The sequence below is a fragment of the Haliotis rubra genome, unplaced genomic scaffold (genome assembly GCF_003918875.1).
Source record: "Haliotis rubra isolate DU_JTF1 unplaced genomic scaffold, ASM391887v1 Scf46, whole genome shotgun sequence".
NCBI classification, from domain to species: Eukaryota; Metazoa; Mollusca; class Gastropoda; order Lepetellida; family Haliotidae; genus Haliotis; species Haliotis rubra.
This window is the reverse complement of record NW_025767146.1, coordinates 972,770-994,781: the sequence shown is the minus strand read 5'-3', so window position 1 is coordinate 994,781 and position 22,012 is coordinate 972,770. Positions and strand designations below refer to the sequence as shown.

Sequence of the window (22,012 nt, the reverse complement as noted above, 5' to 3'; positions counted from 1 at the left end):
TCATCTGATATCGGCTTTGAAGACAGGGTAAAATATATGAATGACATATGGTCTTCATGAAAGAGATCAAGAAGGAAAAGGATCCAGTGGCTTTACAAAGGTTCATCTTCGTGCAACAAAGCTTCATACTGGACTATGTGACCAGATTACATGTCTTACAACAACGTGTCAGTTTACAAGAACAATGTGATTCAGTAATAAAACCTTTGCTGAAACACTATAATTCCTCGTTGGACAGTTTGGAAGAAAACGTGTTGATAGTTTCCACACACGTCGGTCAACATCTTCAAACATCTGACAACCTTGCACACATACAAGCGTGTCTGTATAAAACACGTTCGGATATTTCAACGTCTAAACCTGTTATGTGTACATTGGTACGCCCGTACTCGTCACTAGCTGTAGCATCAAAGCGATTCCTCACTAGATACTTGTCGCGCTGTCAGAGGACTAATGCCTATGTGAGAAGGAATACTCTTTGTTTACTGGAATCTCTTCCAAACAGTCTCGCCATAACACTCTTGTGTAGCAGCCGAGTGTACCAACATTGGCATTTACCTACTTTCAAGCCTATTTACAAATCGATTTCCCTTATCTGGACACAAATTAAGCCTTTGAACCGTTCCACCACAGAACATTTCATGCATCATGAAAATTGTAAACAGGAAAAATTATCTCCGTTTGAAATAGATACTCTCAGCCGTCGCCAGGTTGTTGGGGTTGTCGCTGCGACATCCAACACAATCATTACGATTTGTTTCGCCTTGTAAAACTAATATGTATCCGGCCATAAAGGTAAATCAGTTAGGTATGTATGTGAAAGTAAGCTGGTATGAATGACGTCATTAGTTTACAGGTAATAGGAGTCGTGAGGAGTTGAAAACTTGGTTAAATGCATAGCTTTAAAGTTCCCCTACCAATCTCTTGCAGAAAATGCAAAGACTTTGTTCTTAAGTGCACTTGTATTAAACACTTTTGCTACATCTTATATTTTGTATTTGATTATCAAATATTGTTTGATAGGTAATTACTAGATGGAAGGTACATCAACATCGACGCACCACGACGACCCGGCAAACACTGCAACCTTCACATCTTCCTCATCAGACGCTAAATCAAGTTTGGAGTTCTAAGGATTTGGTCCATGCCGGATGTTGAGGTACTGCAGACGTTGTCCTCCTCGGAAGTTAGGGGTATCATCACGAGGGTTTTAGTTCATCCTTAAAGTTAGGGGTAGTGGGGAAATAGTCCATCCCTAAAGTTGGATATACAGGGTAAGTTAGGGTACTGATGACCGGGTCAATCCCTGAAGGTTTGGGGGTACCAGGGAACTTTAAGTTTACGTTTGAGAAACCTTATGGACAGTAAGCGTAAGGACGATAACATTTAAAATGCCTAAATCATTTCTTCACTGCAACTAACTCGGGGATATCACTTTGGTTCGTGGTTGATATGACCTGTAGCGTGTGCTCACATCTACAGAGACAGGGTCATCCAATCAGAGGGAGTGAGTGAGTTTAGTTTTTCGCCACTCTCAGCAATATTCCAGCTATATGGCGGCGTCTGTAAATAATCGAGTCTGGACCAGATAATCTAGTGATCAACAGCATGAGCATCGATCTGCGCAATTGGGAACCGATGACATGTGTCAACCAAGCCAGCGAGCCTGACCAGCCGATCCCGTTAGTCGCCTCCTACGAAAAGCATGGGTTACTGAAGGCTCATTCTAACCCGGACCTTCACGGGTTCATCAAATCAGGGTGTAGCATTTGATTGTAATTTGTATTGTAGTGAATCAATGACATAACGATAAACACCATATTACTGTGACACTGCTGCCTGTATAGAGATACTGGATCATCAGAACTGAGTGAAGTTCTTGTTGCGCTCAAATATTCATTCTGCGGCGATCTCGACGTATCCCTGTGGCGCGTCTCTAATGCGTCTGCGATGCGTTCTAGTGCGTCTGTAGATCTTATTGCACCGAAATATCATGGAGAAGTTAACACGATAAGCTCACTTTTCAGCGAGAGTGATTAACCATGCGAACACCGATGTAATAGATTCTCTAAATCTGGTTACCGCTCAAAAAGATCCCGTAGTCTTTATGACTGGTCAAACAATATCCTGTAACGCAGCGTTATGGAGTCAGTGGAATCTGAATTGAAACCTATACGTCATTATGTACCCCAGAGCACCTGGACACAAGATATTGGTGCTCCAATCAGGCATTCGACCCTGAGGTCGGATCACTAGGACTCACGATCACAAAGTCTCCAGCTGGTAGGAACATCCATTAGTGAGAAGCAGTATTCGAGGAAGTCAGTTATAGCGAGCTACGACTGTTGTGCAAGGAGAATGCTGTTTACTCGCACTAGCTTCACCTTGTGTCGATTCCCCGTTATGGTTGGTGAGTGGCGTCTGAGTTACCGAGCAACTGAAGACAGGATGCCATCACTGTCTCGCATCACGCACCTCAGCCAGACTACCAGATCTAGACAGGATTGATAACCCAGCACTAACTTTCATAACCTCCTCTTCGATTGTTACGTAATGTATTGGTTTGTGCCATAGTGCTACAATACCCAATCGCGATCACTAAGAACAGGTTCAAGATCATTAAAACATGTATTAATTGGACAAAATGGCGGCCAGGTGTGGATATGATTACAACGGTCATCACGGCAATGAATTTACTGTTCATGTATGTCACCGATATAAAGTTTATGACACCCCAGATAGCATTCGGACGTTGGGCCAACGTCTGAATGCTATCTGGGACAGATCCGGCTGACAATTAGCCTTCAGCGCAGGTTTTCAACAACATTTGTTTGTCGTAAGAGGTGGTCAGGTTAGGTATGGCCCATATTTGAATATTTACACCCCATGCCGTCATATAGCTGGAATATTGCAGTCTGAGAGTGGTAGAAGAAACAAGAATACGACATCTAAGTGTTCAACGACGATATATCAAGTTCAGGACAAATAGCACACCTCAATACTGATTTCAATAAATGGAGGGCTTGCTACAATAATGTATCCCTATATAAATAAATAGTATTAACGTATTCACTTCATAATGTTTATGCGATGCTTGAGTACTTGAAAGGGGGGGGTTGTTGTAATGAACGAAACGTTTGGGTTTTTTTAATTTTATGATAATATTATGCATTAAAGGGTAAATTAGTGGTTTAACTCCGGGAGTTTTTCAGATACAAAGTAATGTCAAGACAGGGACACGAGATTTTGGCTTCACGCATTGCACCACATACAGGGAGCCGAGTCTTCAGGCAGCGAATGCTAGGCCACGGTCTTGGTCTCAGCTGTGGTCCTGATCGTGTTTAAAGACAATATTAGTGCCAGAGATGCAGATACCCAGGAGATGCAAATATGGTATCGAGTACAGAATGTCAAGATTGAGTATGCCTGCCATTTTGGTCGCATAGCAATGTGTCTTTTTCATACGCGTTATTCTATAACTCGATAGACGTTATTTCAGAGGAATGTTATCAATTCCAGTGGACAATCCACTGTGAACTAACATGTGTAATCAAATCTTACGATAAAAGTGAAAATAATAAACACCAACATTCACGTAAACCATTACGTATGCCCGACGTTCGGTAATTGGTCCGAGTATTCCACGCATTCCGTATCACAAAGGTCATTCGTAAATATTGTATCGTATATTGATATTGTTCATCCAGAACAGAACCCACTTGCCACAGGGTCACAAAATGCTGCTTGTCAAGCAAAGTTTCGATTCACAAAGTAACTATTCCGCAACATATTATTCACCGAAAATAATTGTAAATCTTCTATCAATAATTCGCTATTTTTCAGCATAATTCGTATCGAATAGAAACTGTATGGCACAACCACTATTCTACAGCTTATTTGTCAGTCCAGATAAAGTCAGATGTCACAGTCACAATTCTACAACCTGTTTGTCAGTCGAGATAAAGTCAGATGTCAGAGTCACAATTCCACAACATCTCCCAAAGATAAGGCACGACCCATGGCCTGGGAAGCACACACTGTGAGCACAGGGACCCTGGTGGCCCCGTAGTGCTTGCCTTAATGTACTTAATGTTGTAGTGTGTTGGATGCAAACTGACAGCTAGTAGTCACTTGATAGGACCATATTGATCCGTAGTATTTTAGAATGCACGGTCCTTGCATGCAAATGATCTGTAGACTGTTGTGGTTCCACCATAATATACACTGTTTGTTAAAGTAGAATCTTGTGTTTTACTTTGGAGAGAAACAGGTTCTCGTTTCAACAAGCAAAGCTGTATAAAAACTCGCATTCCTAGCTTCCAAAAATAATCGTAAGCTGAAGTGGAAATAAACTGGAAAGCAAGCTGCGAGGCAGTCGGGTCACAGAACTACTGAGCGATTCTACTGACATGCTGGTCAAACGTACACCCGTACAGATACATTCGTCAAGATACTCTCGCATTGATGCACCCACACAGATAACTCAACGCTGTAGAGGAAGCGTGAGGAAGAGGCTGACTCGCTTCCTCTACATGGGTGTAGATACATACATGTTGGTACTGACACTTGCTATCTGCGGATATTTATTATCTAATTCTGGCAGCACAGAAGCTATGTGGAGGAGATATTGCTTTCCTGATGACCCATTGGTTTGTTGACATAAACATTATCGCGAGGTTTAAATGTTCGAATTTCACCTAATTTTTCTATTTTAAACTCAAAAAAGCATTTTTGAGCCTGATATTGTGATGAAATCGCCGTAAGAAATACCGACCGCATTGGTTATTGAGGAATTGATTGAGCGAGGGATCAAAACGTTGGGAATACGTCACAGCATAGCGACGCTGTAACCTGACGCCACTTGGTGTCGGGAACTCGTACATGATTTTCTGATCAGTGGGAATGGTCTGTGGGCGAATCACATCTCGCTCTATAATTTCGGAACAACGCAAAGTTGCAACATGTAGGTATTTTTCGCATGGATTCCTCACATTGAATAATTATCACTTTGTATATTTCCTGTTGAGGAGAACGATATTCGATATAATATAAATTGAATCAAATCAACACTTCTCGACAAATGTCACAATTTAAACCACAGATATATAAGATTCTGTGTATAAAACCTGACACCACTCTTACAAACTAAAGGCATCAAATACAGTCTCGAGGGTAAACATGGATTTTCCACTGAGAATGTCTAAATAGTGGTTAAGGGCAAAGAGCCAAATTTTAATTTTACAGAATGAGAAATAAGGTTTGGAATGATCAAACGTCTACAGTCAACATAAAAACAACTCGCTAATACAATGGCGCACGCCAAACACTCCTACCCAAAAAGACAGCCAGTTTGATAAAACTACTTGTTATTCCAGTAATGTACGCCGTCAGCAACTTACCTATTCTAGTACGTTGCATAACATGCCAAGGACACCAGTCCCAGCACTCAATATCATGCAGGACTAGATCCCAACAAAGCAGAGAACACCAACCCGTCACAGCCCCATAGGATTACACCGCCTGGGCACTCAAGAAAAGCACATTCACAACCCACAATTCACAACTCAAGTAAAGCACATTCACAACCCATTATTCACAATGTGAGTAAAGTACATTCACAACCCACTACTCACAGCTCAAGTAAAGCACATTCACCTCCCACTATTCACAACCAAGTAAAAAACATTCACCTCCCACATTTTACAACTAAGTAAAATACATTCACCACCCACTATTCACAACTCGAGTAAAAGCATATTTGCAACCCACTACTCACAGCTCAAGTAAAGCACATTCACCTCCCACTACTCACAGCTCAATTTAACATATTCACAGCCCACTATTCACAACTCAAGTAAAGCACATTCACAACCCACTACTCACAGCTCAAGTAAAGCACATTCACCTCCCACTATTCACAGCTCAAGTAAAGCACATTCGCCTCCCACTACTCACAGCTCAATTAAACACATTCACAACCCATTATTCACAACTCGAGTAAAGCACATTCACAACCCACTACTCACAGCTCACGTAAAGCACATTCACCTCTCACTATTCACAACTCAAGTAAAGCACATTCGCCTCCCACTACTCACAGCTCAATTTAACACATTCACAACCCACTATTCACAACTCAAGTAAAGCACATTCACAACCCACTACTCACAGCTCAAGTAAAGCACATTCACCACCCACTATTCACAACTCGAGTAAAGCACATTTGCAACCCACTACTCACAGCTCAATTTAACACATTCACAACCCATTATTCACAACTCGAGTAAAGCACATTCACAACCCACTACTCACAGCTCAAGTAAAGCACATTCACCTCCCACTATTTACAACTCAAGTAAAGCACATTCGCCTCCCACTATTCACATCTCTAGTGGAGCACATCCACAACTTCCTACACACCAAGACAACTTGTAATCCCAACTGCTGTTCATCAAGTTCGAACTCGCAACTCCAGTAGAACACGCCTATTGCAAGTTTTTCAGTGGAACACGTCAATACGCCTAACAATTACATTTGTGTACTCTAAGCATTGGGCTCCATTTAATCACATTATATAACAACAATATCTGTCTCTATGTTAAAAGGGCAGCAAAACAAGTATCGCAAAAATATATTTTGTTGGGTACTATTGACAGTATCAACGTCGTAAAAATAATTGGCACACAAACTTGATATCTGTATCAATCTTAACAGAAAAACGAATCCATGGATTGAATCAGTACACGAATTATCTTGATAAAGAAAGAGTTAACAATTCAAACTGTATCAGACACTGAAAAGATTCAGCGAACACTTGAACGTAAGTTACATTACATCTTCAGAAATACCAGTACAACATGACACTGTTTACAAACCAAGTAAGTACAAGACAAATACACTTCAAATTAAGTGTATGCTTTTTCCTTTTAGCGATATTCCCACAGTACCACAGTTGGTGACAGCAGAAATGGGCTTTACACATTGTACCCATGAGTGGAAGCGAACATGGACCGTCGGTGCTACAGGCGAACACTTTAACCACAATACAACCCAACCTACTTGAGTTGAAATAAATATATACAAAATACGCCGAATTGGTTTCCGCGCAAATATACAGGGGAGTGCGGCCGCCACAAGAATACCACTGCTTGCAAAATTGATATGTGGGTTTGAATAAGGGCACGTTCTAATTGTTCAGACAAAAAGTTCTAACAACATAGGTTAGTACTATTTCAAGGTCAACGCTCCCTGTAGAAAGGGAGAAGGTATTTCTACTTGTGGCATGTACACTGTTAGCCAGTTCTAATATTTGATTTTCAATTAGAGGCGGTAAATAATGATGACTCACAGCCAGCCGAGAGAAAAACATATTCAGTTGGCACACGTATTGCTTTGTAATTTCCATCAACGCCGACATATAAAAAATGGCGAAAGAACATTCCTTATCTGTTTCATGCAGGAATGACTCTTGCGGTGTGCAATTTCTACCGCAAACAACAACAAACACTCACTAGTTGTACAGTTTGATGTCAGGCAGCCAAACCTTGCTCCAGGGAATGCGGACCTTATCCACGCCTCCATACTTTGTCTTGTTCCATTCAACGTCGTCATCTCTCCATTTCTGCAAATAGCACAAGCTTATTCAGTGCTGTAAAGCAATTCAATTACTCATATTGTCCGTTCTGCTCGATTGCTAATGTTGTCATCATTCTGGAATACCCCTGTTGGTATCCTATCAGTTGATAATGATGAGAACATATTTGTTGTTAATGATGTCATACTTTCAGCTGCTGCCGTTCTATCACTTCAGAATAACCCCTATTTTGTACTCCTACAAGGTTCTCATGTTACCCTGTTACTTGTTAATGATACTATTTTATCATTCGCTAACGTTGTCATTTTATCATTCCCTACTGTTGTCTTTCTATTATCGCTACTGTTGTCATTTTATCATCGCTAGTGTTGTCATTTTATCATCGCTAGTGTTGTCATTTTATCATCGCTCATGTTGTCATTTTATCATCGCTCATGTCATTTTATCATCGCTAATGTTGACATTTTATCATCGCTAGTGTTGTCATTTTATCATAGCTAATGTTGTCATTTTATCATTGCTAGTGTTGTCATTTTATCATCGCTAATGTTTCATTTTATCATCGCTAATGTTGTCATTCTATCATCGCTAATGTTGTCATTTTATCATTCGCTAACGTCATTTTATCATTCCCCACTGTTGTTATTCTATTATCGCTAATGTTGTCATTCTATCATCGCTAATGTTGTCATTTTATCATCGCTAGTGTTGTTATTTTATCAGTTGCTAATGTTGTCTCAGTGTTATTTGCTAATATTGTACTCTACTGATTAACCATTTTCTCGTCATTTATATTCGACTCAAGCAAACTTTGGCAACAAAATAGTTCCTCGATATAAGTTGCCCAGATACTGATATGTAATCCCACCCTTAAACTTACAATCATTTCTATTTTACTGTTTAATGCACCTTCGCTACTACCCACTGTTAAATAACAGATAATTCATGAACATATTTATTTTCTCCTGCAATACAACGTTCTGCAGTTCGTGTTTAAGTCCTTAACCACCTTTCAACCGATTCAACAATTCATGTTCTGCTTTCAAAAAGAGTTTTATAGTAGACATGTGGAGGACATTTCATAATTTGATGCATCAGATTTTGACGTGACAAAAATGATGTTTGGTGAAATCACTACATGATTGTGATTTATAAGCACATGATTATGATATGGTGGGAATCGCGCGATGGACTTGGCTTAAAGTAGGGATTACTTTCTGATTACGGAAAAGGGTTGTGATACTTTCATTTGCAAATGAGAATTGATGATGAAAAGACGTTCGGAGGAGCTAACACAATGGGATTGTTCATGATTAGCTGACGTGTACATTGTTTACTGTCGTTCTTGGACAATGTAAAGTTCCAAATCGTCCTGGGGATTGCCACATTGATTCGACGAATCAAACACCTTTCAGCAAAAATATTTCTTCACAAAATTATTTACAATCTAAGAATATATTTTCCTAGTATATATCAACTAAGTTGAGAAATATGTACTGAATTTATAATGTTACTTTTTTGCATTGAGTAAATGTGTTTTTCAAAGAAATTGCCATTTAAACATTTTCGTAAGCACTCGTCTGTGAGTAGAGTACCATAATTACTCCTTCATCTCTTTGACGATTTAGTTAAGGCAAATGAATGACACATAACTAGGTTATACAAATGATATTTTCTGGCTATATTGATGGTATTTCCACATGGCTTAATTTTATTCCTCATCAGCTGTTGATAATCTAATAAAGTACGTACATATTGCACATTTTGTAAAGAGTCTGAAATGGTAAGAAACGACGATGCACTCTATTACCCATATTGTCATCCTCCTCAATTATTTCTTCCGTGGTCCTATTAAATTACTCGTGTTATCACCCTACTCAATTACAGACGTTATCACCCTACTCAATTACACCTGTTATCGACCTACTCAATTATAACATTTAAATTGCGGAACACAAATTATCTTCCAGTTTGAGCCTGTTCTTTCACCTCTACACCTATCTCAACATGCAAACCAGAATACAACTTGTAAAGGAAAGACGATCATGATTGTGAGAATACATGTTCATATATATTTAAAATTATAAAATCTATTAACAAACAAACTTTGGAATTTTCACAAACCGAATGAACACCTAATTCTGAGCTGGTGAGGAAATTTCATATTACATACATATGCAGATGTTAGTATATGTTATAAGCTGCCGAACGCTCTGACAGTATTTCGAGGGTGGAGAGGGACTGGTTGGCTTTGAGTCAGTATGTAAGTCTCAGTTGTGTATTTCTGTGCGGCATGGTTTATCGGAGGGCTAAGGTATGTAACCCTCATGCACTTACCCACCTACACACACGCACACAAATACACATACAGTCACCTGCACCTGCACACAAGTGCATGCGGGTTGTTCTTTTAGCAATAAAATGCGTTAAACGTTAAACCTCATATCCCCTCACCTCACATTTCACTTATTATAGAAAATATCATACAATAATACACATAACAGCTTAATATTATGGCAAAATGATGTTTTGACCACCATGCATTTTTTAATACATGTAAACCGTATTGATCTATACTGCCTTGCTTTAATCTCGTGAGGCATATTCAAAAGTAACACACAACGCTGATCTGAAAGTAAGATAAAATAAGAGGCAGGAACAACTGACTCAATAATAAACTGAAACCAGGAAGTAACAGTCATTTAAATCGTTCACACTGGGCTCATAAATGTGTAGGATGGAGGGCAGTCTGGAAAGGAGGAAGAAATATATTAATTTCATGTCTGGCTATAAGAGTTCCCGGAGTTAACACGCTGTGCCAGGATTGGGGTCAAATTTGTAGAGACTTAAATAGTGATTAATGTTTAAAGTCCAGTCAGTAATATCTCAGCTGTTGATGTTGATACAGTGAAACAACGTCGTAATGTATAGATGCGATGCTGTTTAACACTAGAGAAAACAATCTGATCTTGGCCGGACCAACAAGTGAGTGACGTCATGAGTGACCATCCCCACACTTATGATTCGATGACACGTTCAAGAGATTTGCATCCTTGATCGCCATCTATGTTGCAAGCATGAGCAACTGGGGATCGTTTCTGTTGCTGAATATTTACAGGGCTTCAACAATAAACCCTTGTCACGTTGCAGGGATCGACATTCATTATACTATACTATATAAACTATACTAAACCAAACTATCATTAATTTTGGAAAGCATGCCCATGAGAGGGCCCATGAGATTTGATTCTGAAGTAATGCACATATTATCATCATCACCCGACTGCAGTTCACGTCCGGTGAAACTTTACATCGACGACATCCGGGAGTAAGTACGAGTGAAATATGACATGACATATTTGGGGCTGAACCCAGCACACATGGTTTCTGCATAATCGTCACAACTGTATCAGATACTCATGCGTACACCTGACATGTGCTTAAATGTTGTTTACATAAACAGTTGTAGGGACTCATTAGGACTTTCAACACGTGCTTATTTAATACATCCAGGATGTGATTTCTTGAGATATGTACATGAACGGTTATTTCAGATGTGTAGGTGGTGCCGGTGGCGTGCTAGTTTAGTAAAGATGTATGGCAATACTGCCCAAGGAAAACAACGTGATAGTGCCGCGTGCATCCGTGAATGTGGTGCAGTGTCCGTTGACTTGAGACGTATACTTACATACTGATCCCATACGTTCAGCGTCAGAATCTGATCCTTCTCATTCAGATCCATGATCTGTATCAACTGCATTCCAAACGCGACCTTCAGAGTGTCATTGAAACGCCGGACTGGGCGGCCATATTTGCCTCGCACGCGGTATTTGTGCAGGATTTCTTTCACAAGCTGATCTTCATAGGACAGTGTCGTTATTGGACGTTTGGAATCTGAAATATATATATACACATAACATGTCAGGCTGCCACGGGTAATGCTTACTTGGTCAAACATAACATGTTGTACTTTGTAACGGATCTATCGCCATGTATGACATGCTGAAGCATGTTACAGTGGTGATGGGAACATGTCATCACAATGTCATCACATGACAATTTACAGTAGGTGGTGAAGGCGTGTCTTTACAATTAAAAGTGTCCCCTAATATGTTGTAAAACAAATCTATTAACTAACGTTTTTCTTTACTATGAGTATAGATATAAAGCTCTGTACTTCCACACAGTAGTCGTAATTCAAAATTATCTAACTGGATTTTCTGTTCCGTCAATCACTGGATTGTCTGTTTGTTTATTGGCTATCTTCGCAAGGTGCGGCGTCAGGCTCAAATACTCCCGTTTTTCGGCATTTGGGGTGAATAGCGTGTTCTGCAGGTAGGACGTACCATTTTTGCGAAAACCTGGTGTCATTCTCAGTGATCCATTCATATTTCTTTTCTGATCTGCTTTTCCCTCTACACCAAACGGAATTTGTTTCTGAAGTCTAGACTGGGTATTCCTTTCCACCGACATTTGTATCTTTACATGTTGCTCAAGGTGATGGATTCATATCTTCACCTGCCATACATCACACTAATAATGCATACGTGTACTATCTTGCTGGAAGTTAAATGTGATGACGAATACCACAGAACACCAGGTGGTACTGGTTCCATCGTTCCGTAGTGTTGGAGGTGAGGTGAGGTGAAATTGGGTTTAACGTCGTGCTTGAGATTATTTCGCTCATATGACGACGTGCATGCGTGTGTATGTGTATGTGCGGCCGCTTGTATTAGCCTAGACTTAAGCTGGGTTTTTTTATAGTGCTAGCTCACTGAGATACCATGCCGCAGTGAAGCATGAATACACATTATACTGACTCCGTGCCGACCAGTCCTTGTTGTTCCCATTAATGCCGAGCGTCAGGCAGGGACCAACAAGTACCATATTTTAACGTCTTTTGGTATGACGCGGTCGGGGATAGAACCCGCGACCGTCCGCTCTCCGGGCGGACGCTCTAATCACTACACCACGGAGGCGGTCCCGTAGAGATATGTGATGGCGAATATCACCGAGATCCAGGAGGTATTGGTGTCGTGTGGGGGAAAAATTGGATCTTCGTGGAACAATGGTGATCACGTCAATGTGTATAGTACTGTGTGCTGTGCATAATGGCGTATGTTTTCGTCTTTCGGTAATGCTTACCACACAAGCTAAGAAAGAACAGCAACGTTGACAGGAACCCGTAAACAAACATCTCGCCAATGGTCCACTAGAAGAGGAATGTCCTCAGTCCTAAAAAACAAAAGGTTAACGGTATATTTGTACCAATTGTACCAACGGGCCCTCAATAGATGGTACTTCTGGAACAAAGACGGGACTGAATGGGCGTCCTTCCTCTATGTATTTTAAGGGATGTAAGATTCGGGTATTTGAAATGGAATCATATATTTCACCATCTCCATCCACTCCAAGCATAAAGAGCAACTGATGATACATTACCCTAAACAGAGAAGTGACACCATCCACTAATACTCGTATGTTACATACAAAACAGAACACTTAAGTAGAGGCTATAAGGAACACAATCATTTATCGAACAATCCGAAATCCCAAATGCAGCTCTATTATATTATCATATTAAAATCTTATCTACAAGGTCCTCTGGACAGCGTACAACCGGATACAGTTACGTAAATTATGTTCCCCTGGGACGCAAATATCACTGATTAATAACGTGTATAGCGAGCTAGAAAAACTCAATCAGCGTCACTTGCAATTAACAGTACTCGCCTCGTATTTGTAGTTTTGTGTTGTGAAAGTGCCCAAGGACAATCAGCATCACCGCTTTTAGGCTCGGCAATACATCCTTATTGTCGGGTTATAGTTGTTCAATTAGCAACCAAAATTGCCATAGTAATCACATTATCACCTTTTTTCGGGTTGTTATGGTAACAGCAAAACAATGACGTTTCTGGGCAGAAGTGTTTCTGTAACAACACCATGGTGCCAGATCATGCAGCAACTATGTCGACGAGGAGCACGCTTATAGCTCTGGAATAATATGTGAATACATATTCAGTGTCACTCTTGTCAGTTTCGTTTCAACACAACCAATTCCTCTGACAGCTTCAGCAATTAACATGCGATATCTCCTTGTCTCCTCTGTCGTTAGTTACCAGTGTCGGCGTGGAATAATACCAAACAGTGGTATACTGAACACTCACAAGCATATGGAAAGACGAGAAACGTCATCACTTAGAACAGGAAGATATCGCCAGGTGTGCTTTCGTCCTAATTCCTTAGCTCGTGAGGCAACAAGTAAATCAAGTGTTCTTTTCAACAAACATTGCAACGCAAAAAGAGTTAAATGTTGAACGTTTAACCATGTCTACTAAAGAGGTATACGTCAAAGAAAAAATCAAGACGGAAATATGATGAAGGTGCTCTTTTGTGGCATATCAACCACAATGTCGGTGTGAGGCAATATTGGGTCATGTCAATGTTAGGGGCTAATCTTGTAGAGGTCTCAGACAATGTAAGCTACAAACGACGATCGACTATTGCATTATATGACCGTTAGGTTACATACGTGGAGTATTATGATGGATAGAGATAGGTAGACCAGCGGATTAGGTGGGCGAGATTGAATAATATTTGTTCCAGACTTTTGGGGTACGCGAGATACGTAAATAGCTGCAGTGCAACGGGGACGGAGGACAACACGGTGACATGGGCCAATGGCGGCAGGCCATTGTGGGACCCAGGGAAAACAGTGAGTGGAGGATGTCAATCTTAAACGATATGAGCGGCATGTAGGGCACCACGGAAGAAGACTTCGTAACAAGCTTCATCCCGGGAGCAGTACTTTGCTTAATTCGCAGTGGCAAAGTGACAGAGAATACCTCAAGCATTCCTTTTACGCCATCGAACATGATGCGACAGCAATGCGGTGAGAGGCCCGGAGCAGGAGCAACAACATCATCATTGACAAGCCTGGTTGTCGTGGGGGACGTTGTCATGCATGTAGCGACGTGGTGGGAGAACTTGCCAACAGCCATATGGATATGTGTTACACTGTAAAGGCCTTACAAGAACATAACTGCAACTTTATTGTGTTATGCTGCTTTGGGGTTTTTTGGGGTAAAAGGACTAGTGATGTTGTTTCTGCTAACCCACGCTGTATTTATTATATGTACTTTCACATACACCAGTATTGTTATAATGTAACTTTAATTATATAAACCATCCGTATTGAAATAGTTACAACTCATCATTTGCTCACAAGGCATGTTCACGTTTTTGACGAACACCCGGTGTCAACACTGATTTTTAGTGATCCATTCATATAATTTTCACCAGTTTTGGATTTACGCCAAATTTGCACCAAACGAAACTAAAGGTTAAATAGTTGTGCCAAGATAGTATCTACTGACCCGAGGTCAGGTGGATTATCACGTCCCTTCTAATACATGTACAGAATGCAAGCACATACATGCATGCTTAAATAGGCTTGTTTTATCAAGGAATCACAAGCCTGACCACACTCTATGACGTCCCACATTCTGCAGGTTCCCTATCATAGTAAGATATGTTTGGGCTTTCGGAAATATACTGAACAGCAAAAGAAACGCAAGTTTCGAAAAAAATGAAATCTCATGAAGGTAAGCGTGCATGTTTATGGAACGTTCATGGTAAAGTGACGTAATGATCCCAGATGAGATGATGTCATACAATTTGACGTCCATACGAAACATTCGCACAAACACACCAACAGTGCAGCAAAACCATAATTTTAGCACGTGCATCGACGGTTATGGATGAAAAGCATGCATTTCACTCTGAGGTATCCTTTATAAAGGTTTGTGTCAAAAACAGTTCAGTATTGACGCTAGGAGGTGTACACGCCACACAAACGATGCCTAGACTAACGACTGAGCAGAGGGGAATGGCCATTGGAAAGTTACACGGAGATAGCACTGCAACCGCTGTGGCTAGACAATTGGGCTGTCAGCTTACCACCATTACACGACTTCCTCAACGTCATCAGCAAAGCGGGATGCTGCTGATCGTCCCCGTACCGGACGGCAACGAGTGACAACTCATGCGCAACATCGATTCATCCGGGGCACTCATCTAAGGAACCGAACTGAAGCAGCAACAGTAAAAGCAGCCTTAGTTCTTGGGTCAAGGGGAGCAGCGCCAAGTGATACATAGGCGTCGTCGTCGGGCTGCTGGAATCCACTACCGAAGGCCATATTGGGGCCAATTTTGGCACGTCAACAACGCCAGCGACGTTTGCAGCCCTCACACAGCAAGGGTGTCGATGGATTATCTGGCTCAGAACAACATTAACGTCTCTTTCCCCGGATATGGCTCCCATTGAACATTCTGGGACGAAATTGGACGGAGGATTGCTGCAGGTAGACAGCCACTCACACTTGCACAATTGGAATAGAGATTGGTGTTTGAGCGGAACCAGTTGCATCAGGCATTCTTTCAGACTCTAGTGAACTCAATGAGGTCACGTTGCACGGCCTGTGTGCGAGCTCAAGGTGGCTATACGCGCTACTAAAGAGACTGTCACTTTTCGCATTCAGGGGTATCTCCATTTGACGGACTGTGATCAATTTGAACATATTGCAATTTAATGTCAACAGCAACTTTAGCTGTTACATTGACAGTGTTTTCTATAGAATAAATGATTAGACATAATTTGGGTTGTCTTCTATTCAAAAACTTGACAAAAAGCCAGACTTGCGTTTCTTTTGCTGTTCAGTATATTATCATACATCAAGTGGGAGATCATGAATTTTCTTGGGGAATCAAAGCATGGTCAAATGCTGCTCAAAATGCCCACACTTAACATTACAATTCAACACAGGAATCAACATGGTCGATGATGCCTATAAACATGCCTGATAAAACGGCATGGTCATCTCCTATCTCAGTGATGACTAATACGGCCATACACTATTTTGTAAGTCCTACAATAATACACTGATCACAAATGTCAGATGACATTCCAGGACAATACAAGCATTATCATAAACACAATGTGAATTCCACTTGTGTTTGGACATACATTGAGCAGCGAAACAACGATACATTATGAACATTTTCAGAAGCAAATACAACAAAAGAAACAAGACCATTCTTCCTTCGCTTTTTTTCCGTACTCCTGAGCAAAATTGGAAGAAAATATATCGGATCACAAAAATTATATGCAGGACCAACGTATGCAACACAAAACAAGAACAGGAAAAGTCTTGTGCTGAGATACCATGGCGGTTTCCATCTGTCTTTCCAGATCTGACACTGAACGTATGGAGGGTTAATCAAACACCGTGGCCTTCGGAGAACTCTTATTCGTATCCTCCTCACAAAGAAAAAAATACTAAAGGAACAAAATTAAGGGTAAAATTGATGAACCAACTACTTTCAGGAATCACCGTCCAGCCATGACACCATGTAGCCGGTGAGAATGCAGAGGTCACAGCTGCTGGTGTTGTCTCAGGATCGTCTCGCTGCTCCAGTCACACCGATGTCCTCTCACTGATTGCCTTTAGCAGAAGGACTTGAGTACAGCATCATGTCTCTGACACCAGTCTACCAATGGCGTAGTGCCAAAAGGCCCCTGTGAGCTTCTCAAAGATTACAATCCATCAAGATCAAGCAAAAAAGGGATGTTACACCAAAAGCTACATCGATGTTTGAAACACGTCTCCAGTTCTATTACAGGCACAAAATTATACACAGCCCAAAATCTGTTCGTTTAAAATTACCGACATTAGGTCGTAATTTTTCAATCGGAAAGCAACATGGGCGCGTGTTCTTGTTGCACATCTTTGCAATACAAATGGATGTATTCTAAAATGCAATTCATGGCGTGTTATTGAATGGTACATATGCCTTATTCATCACCTTGCGCTTGCCGTTTATTGTTTTATTCTGCCTTTTACCAACAAAAATGTCCGTCAATTAAATGTATGGGAATGCCGACTGTGTCTAATATCACCCGCGCAGACACCACGCTTTTGTCGCGTGAGGCACTCCATAAGTTCCGGGAACCATCGTGGAGAGACGAGCACTTCTTAGGAAACCCTTGCGAGCAACAATTTGCATATGATCATGTCCACAGACATGTCTCGTTCGGTAACGGTGAGACGGTCGGATAGAATAAAAAAACAAAAGTAATTATCATTGATTCAACAACAGATTTTCTTCTACTTGAGATACCAGCATTATTGTTGGAAATGTTATTGTTTTCCTCGAGTCTCGTGCTTCTACAAAGCAGTATAGTCGAGATGACTTCAACAGATCTGCTGCGCATTATTTTACAGTGGAAGGTAGGTCTGGCGAAGTATGGATGTGTATATAATGTATATATAAACCACCTACAGGTACGAAACGCTTTTTAGACAACATTACAGCGTGTACGTTCAGACACTTTAGGGCACGTTTATGGTAGCCTTTCAAGATGATAGCAAGGTCTTCGGCGAGATAACACATAATCATATGAAACGATATATTTTCCCTAAACAGTAAGTGGTTGTTTGTTCTGGGAATTTTAACAGCTAACATTTAATGCTATTTACCTCAATGAATCGAAATAAACAACTGGAAAACCATTGAATCGTTCTGTGAACTACACTTCATGAGAATTATTCTTACTTCGTATTGTATAATTTATACAATACATAAACAACATTATCGGGGGTTTTCAAATTTGTTTGTTTATTTGTTTGATCTATGCAACTTTGGTATGAGGACTTACATTACACAAGGCAGAGAGCCTTGGCACGCGATCATGTTAGTTGCCTCCTATGACAAACATGGGTTTCGATTCTAACCCGGATCTTCATGGGGTTTTGCAGTAATGGAACTGAACGTGACGACCTCGTCCGTGCAAATCTCATATGGCTTGTATGGAAAGTGATTGAAAGAGTATTGTTTTACAATGACGGTATTGATGTTGGAGCAACATCACGGCACCGCACGGGGAAGCAGGAATCTAATGCAGCTTATACATGGGGGAATCATCGTGACGAGAAAATGCTTTAAGCACTTCCCACCTTTGTTACACGGATAGCAAACTTCAATCTGAGCTACATGCATCTTAGAACTGTCGACACAAAGCGATACCTCATTTTGTTCACGTTGTATGAAAACTGTAAACACAAACCCCGTGGTGTTCCTTGGCACATGATGGTAACGCAACCGCGATCAGGGGCCTAAACACGTCAATACATTCGTAAAAAATATTTGAAGTGTTCATAATATAAACGAGTTGAGAACCAAATCCAAATTTTTAGATTCTTGAATAGTTCTGTCATGACCTTCAGCTGGTGTAACTACTATTCGGTTGTATATTCGTAGAAGCAAAAAGAAATATTGCAAGACTTCAGCATCAAGGGCAATTCCAAGAGCTTCCAAGTTAACACATGTCACTTTAAATAAGTACCTTTCTACAATTCACTGAGAGTAAAACAGTCCTGTACAAAGTCAAATATTTCGACGAGAAAATATCATTAAAATATTGTTCAGTTAAAAAAGTTAGCTTCAGACGGAAAAATCCTATTAAAAATGGATGAATATATATATATTCTGGCTTATCTTTAATGCAATTATGATGTGATAGTATTTTCTCAATGTTCATCGTACCTGGAATATGTTCACAGCGGCCATAAATCCACTCTCCTACTTACCTACGGCTATTCATAGGTTTCATATACCCATTTAAATGACAGAAGATCTTCCTGAAACCCTTTCAAGTTTACACATGGTCATAATCTAAATGATCTAAATGTGCTTAAGAGCTAAAAATGTTTAGACCTCCACAGACGGAACGTTAAGGGATGTTTGGAGAATTTAAAGAAATCCTAGCCCCTTTCATGTATTAAGATCCTAAACGTGTTAAGATAAAACGCGCACAACCTTTGTTCCCTTAAGGTTTTAAACACAATTCCATACACGCTTAGAGCTTAACATGTCAAACACGTTTTTTTATGCCGTAACAGACTTTTTTACATTGAAGTACGTATCACCACATGCATATGTAAAGTGTTTCCCCCGGTTCCATACACTTCAACTATCATCTGACCTACCGTGATGCTTTCAGCAGAAAGGTTTGCCGCAGTATGGTGGTTGGTAATGATATCCTTTCTGACAAGGATGACTTAAAACATTTCAAGCTGTTTTTGTCTATCAACATAGTTTCAGACCAGCTGTCGTGGCGGTTTCTAACACAATGGTTTAAGAACACGATGAAAGGTTTGTGTATGGCAGCCACACATAGATCTGGAATTCGGCTACATAATTATACAAATCCAATCACCGTAGTGAGCCGGGGATTGCCAGATGAAATGTCAGTCAAATAATTTATGTACATCTTAATGAATTCATTTAGGTTCACAACTGAACTTGACATCATGCGGCATGCATTTATATCTCACTCACACACTTTGGGCCAACATTTCAATTTGAAAATGAAGATGTTGTTTTAAACGACTTGTTTCCGGAGATACGTAAGGACATTGTAGTGAAGTCAGAATTAGGAGACAACGGTATTAGCCAGATCGTGTACAATTAGAAATGTCGTACTGCTTGCCCTCGTAACAGTATGAGCAATACTTACGACGTGTACATATAACGGTTAGATAGACATAGAGACACTATGAGCAATACTTACGACGTGTACATATAACGGATAGATAGACATAGAGACACTATGAGCAATACTTACGACGTGTACATATAACGGGTAGATAGACACAGAGACACTATGAGCAATGAGATCCCCATCAAACGGCTACACCAATAGCGTGTGATTTTTTGTAATACGTATCAATACGTCGTACACAACACCTAATGGCTAGCCATACATAATGACACTATATACTCCAAGACAATCTAGACATTGTGAAACAACCTACGGTGTATGCACAATCCATCAACTTATGAAAACTACAAATTTTGACAAAATATGTACGACGTACGAATAATCTAACGGTTACCAAGACAATGAAACACGGCGTAACATTACGTGCAACGTACGCACTGTTTACCCAGCGATCAAAACAACCCTGATCCTATATACGATGTTCAGATTCGCCATGGATGGTACATACTCGGGTACAACATCAACAACATGAACAGTGATCACTTCGCCAGTGACGGCAGAACGAGACACTTACCACCACGTTCTCCCCTCCCACCGGCGCGGCACTGACAGCGTCTCTAATCCTATTTATAACCCTGGCACTTCCTACAGCACTTGCAGCAAAACCCTATCAAATGTCATCCAGGGGTTCAACTGGTATGGAAAAATATTTCCCTGGAATATTTCGGAAACATGTTTTCAGGATCTAACTATTCTAATGGACAATGTATGCGGGGCTTGACTGTCATTGTGACTCCCATTGAGTACTCTAAGGTGCGGCATTAATACATTAGAATAGTTTGTACACAGGGTAGGATTCCGAGGAGATCACTGTGTGGTTGGGGGCGTGGACCAGATAGTTTGAAGATACAATGTAGTATCAGGTAGCACAAAGCGTATACAATACGTTCGTGGTATGAAGTGTAATAACTATCGCTGAGTGTGCATGTCATAACAGAACGGTGTGTCAGCGAGCGAGGAAGCCTCTGTGCCCTTTTCGACTGTCTCTTTCCCAAAGCTTGGAAATCAATACTCCTTACACTAGCAATACCTGGGCTCTACAACATACGGTGGGTGGACAATGCACAGTGTGTTAACATTGTGAGGGAAATCACTGGTTGTGCCTCTCAGTTGCCGCTGGTGCTGTGGGAAACACATGTAATGACATACAAGATATGTACGCACCCAACGTGAGCAAATTGAAGAGACGACGTCCATCGCAGAGGACAGGTCCTGGAGGAGACCGGCGGTAGACACGTGGTGGCCAGAAGATGTGGAAACGTAAGAGTCCGTCCCTCGGGTACGACACTACATCCAGCACACGGGTGTGACTTCCTCGTCTGCATGAGGGCTTGAGATTTCCCGAGTTAACAGCCGCGTTCTGGCCTCCCTCACAACCCTCTCACGCACAGGCTGTCGGAGTGCGGAGTCCCCGGGAGCCCAAGTCCCACACCTGCCCTGGTAGTAGCGCTGTCCGGCTTCGCCAGCACGCCACAGCACTGCAATCATTACCTCTATCACATATTTATATCCAATCAGACTACTCAACTATCTATTTATTCCCAGATCAAGGCTCTCGAACCTGTACTGTCCTGAAGCTGGCGTCTTGACTAGAGTGGTATCGATTAATTACAGTCCTAATCTGGCGCCACTAACGAATGCTTCACGTGACTGTCATGTGACTGTCAGCGGAAGGTCGGTATTGTTTAATTGGCAATATGAATTCTGCAATAGCTTCTGAGTCACATTAATCACCATAACGATTTCACCTGACACGTGTTTCTCGTAACACACTGTCGCTGTTACTTACCACGTGT

General features: G+C 41.0%; 1 protein-coding gene across 3 annotated transcripts in view; it reads right to left on the bottom strand.

The window, feature by feature from the left end:
- Nucleotides 1-21,783, bottom strand: part of LOC124290237 (neuronal acetylcholine receptor subunit alpha-10-like) — a 29,712-nt gene extending 7,929 nt beyond the window's left edge. The window contains exons 1-4 of one of the 3 annotated variants that reach the window (XM_046726950.1): nt 21,381-21,783; nt 12,740-12,829; nt 11,283-11,488; nt 7,512-7,621 (exon numbers count right to left, since the gene is read on the bottom strand). In XM_046726950.1, the coding sequence (XP_046582906.1) occupies nt 7,512-7,621; nt 11,283-11,488; nt 12,740-12,791 (368 nt within the window). In that variant the 5' untranslated portion in view covers nt 12,792-12,829; nt 21,381-21,783. Of the gene's footprint in view, nt 1-7,511; nt 7,622-11,282; nt 11,489-12,739; nt 12,830-19,641; nt 19,746-20,730; nt 20,803-21,380 lie in introns of those variants that run through there. The other 2 variants (XM_046726951.1, XM_046726952.1) reach the window with 2 other exon arrangements.
- Between the last annotated feature and the right edge of the window lie 229 nt (nt 21,784-22,012).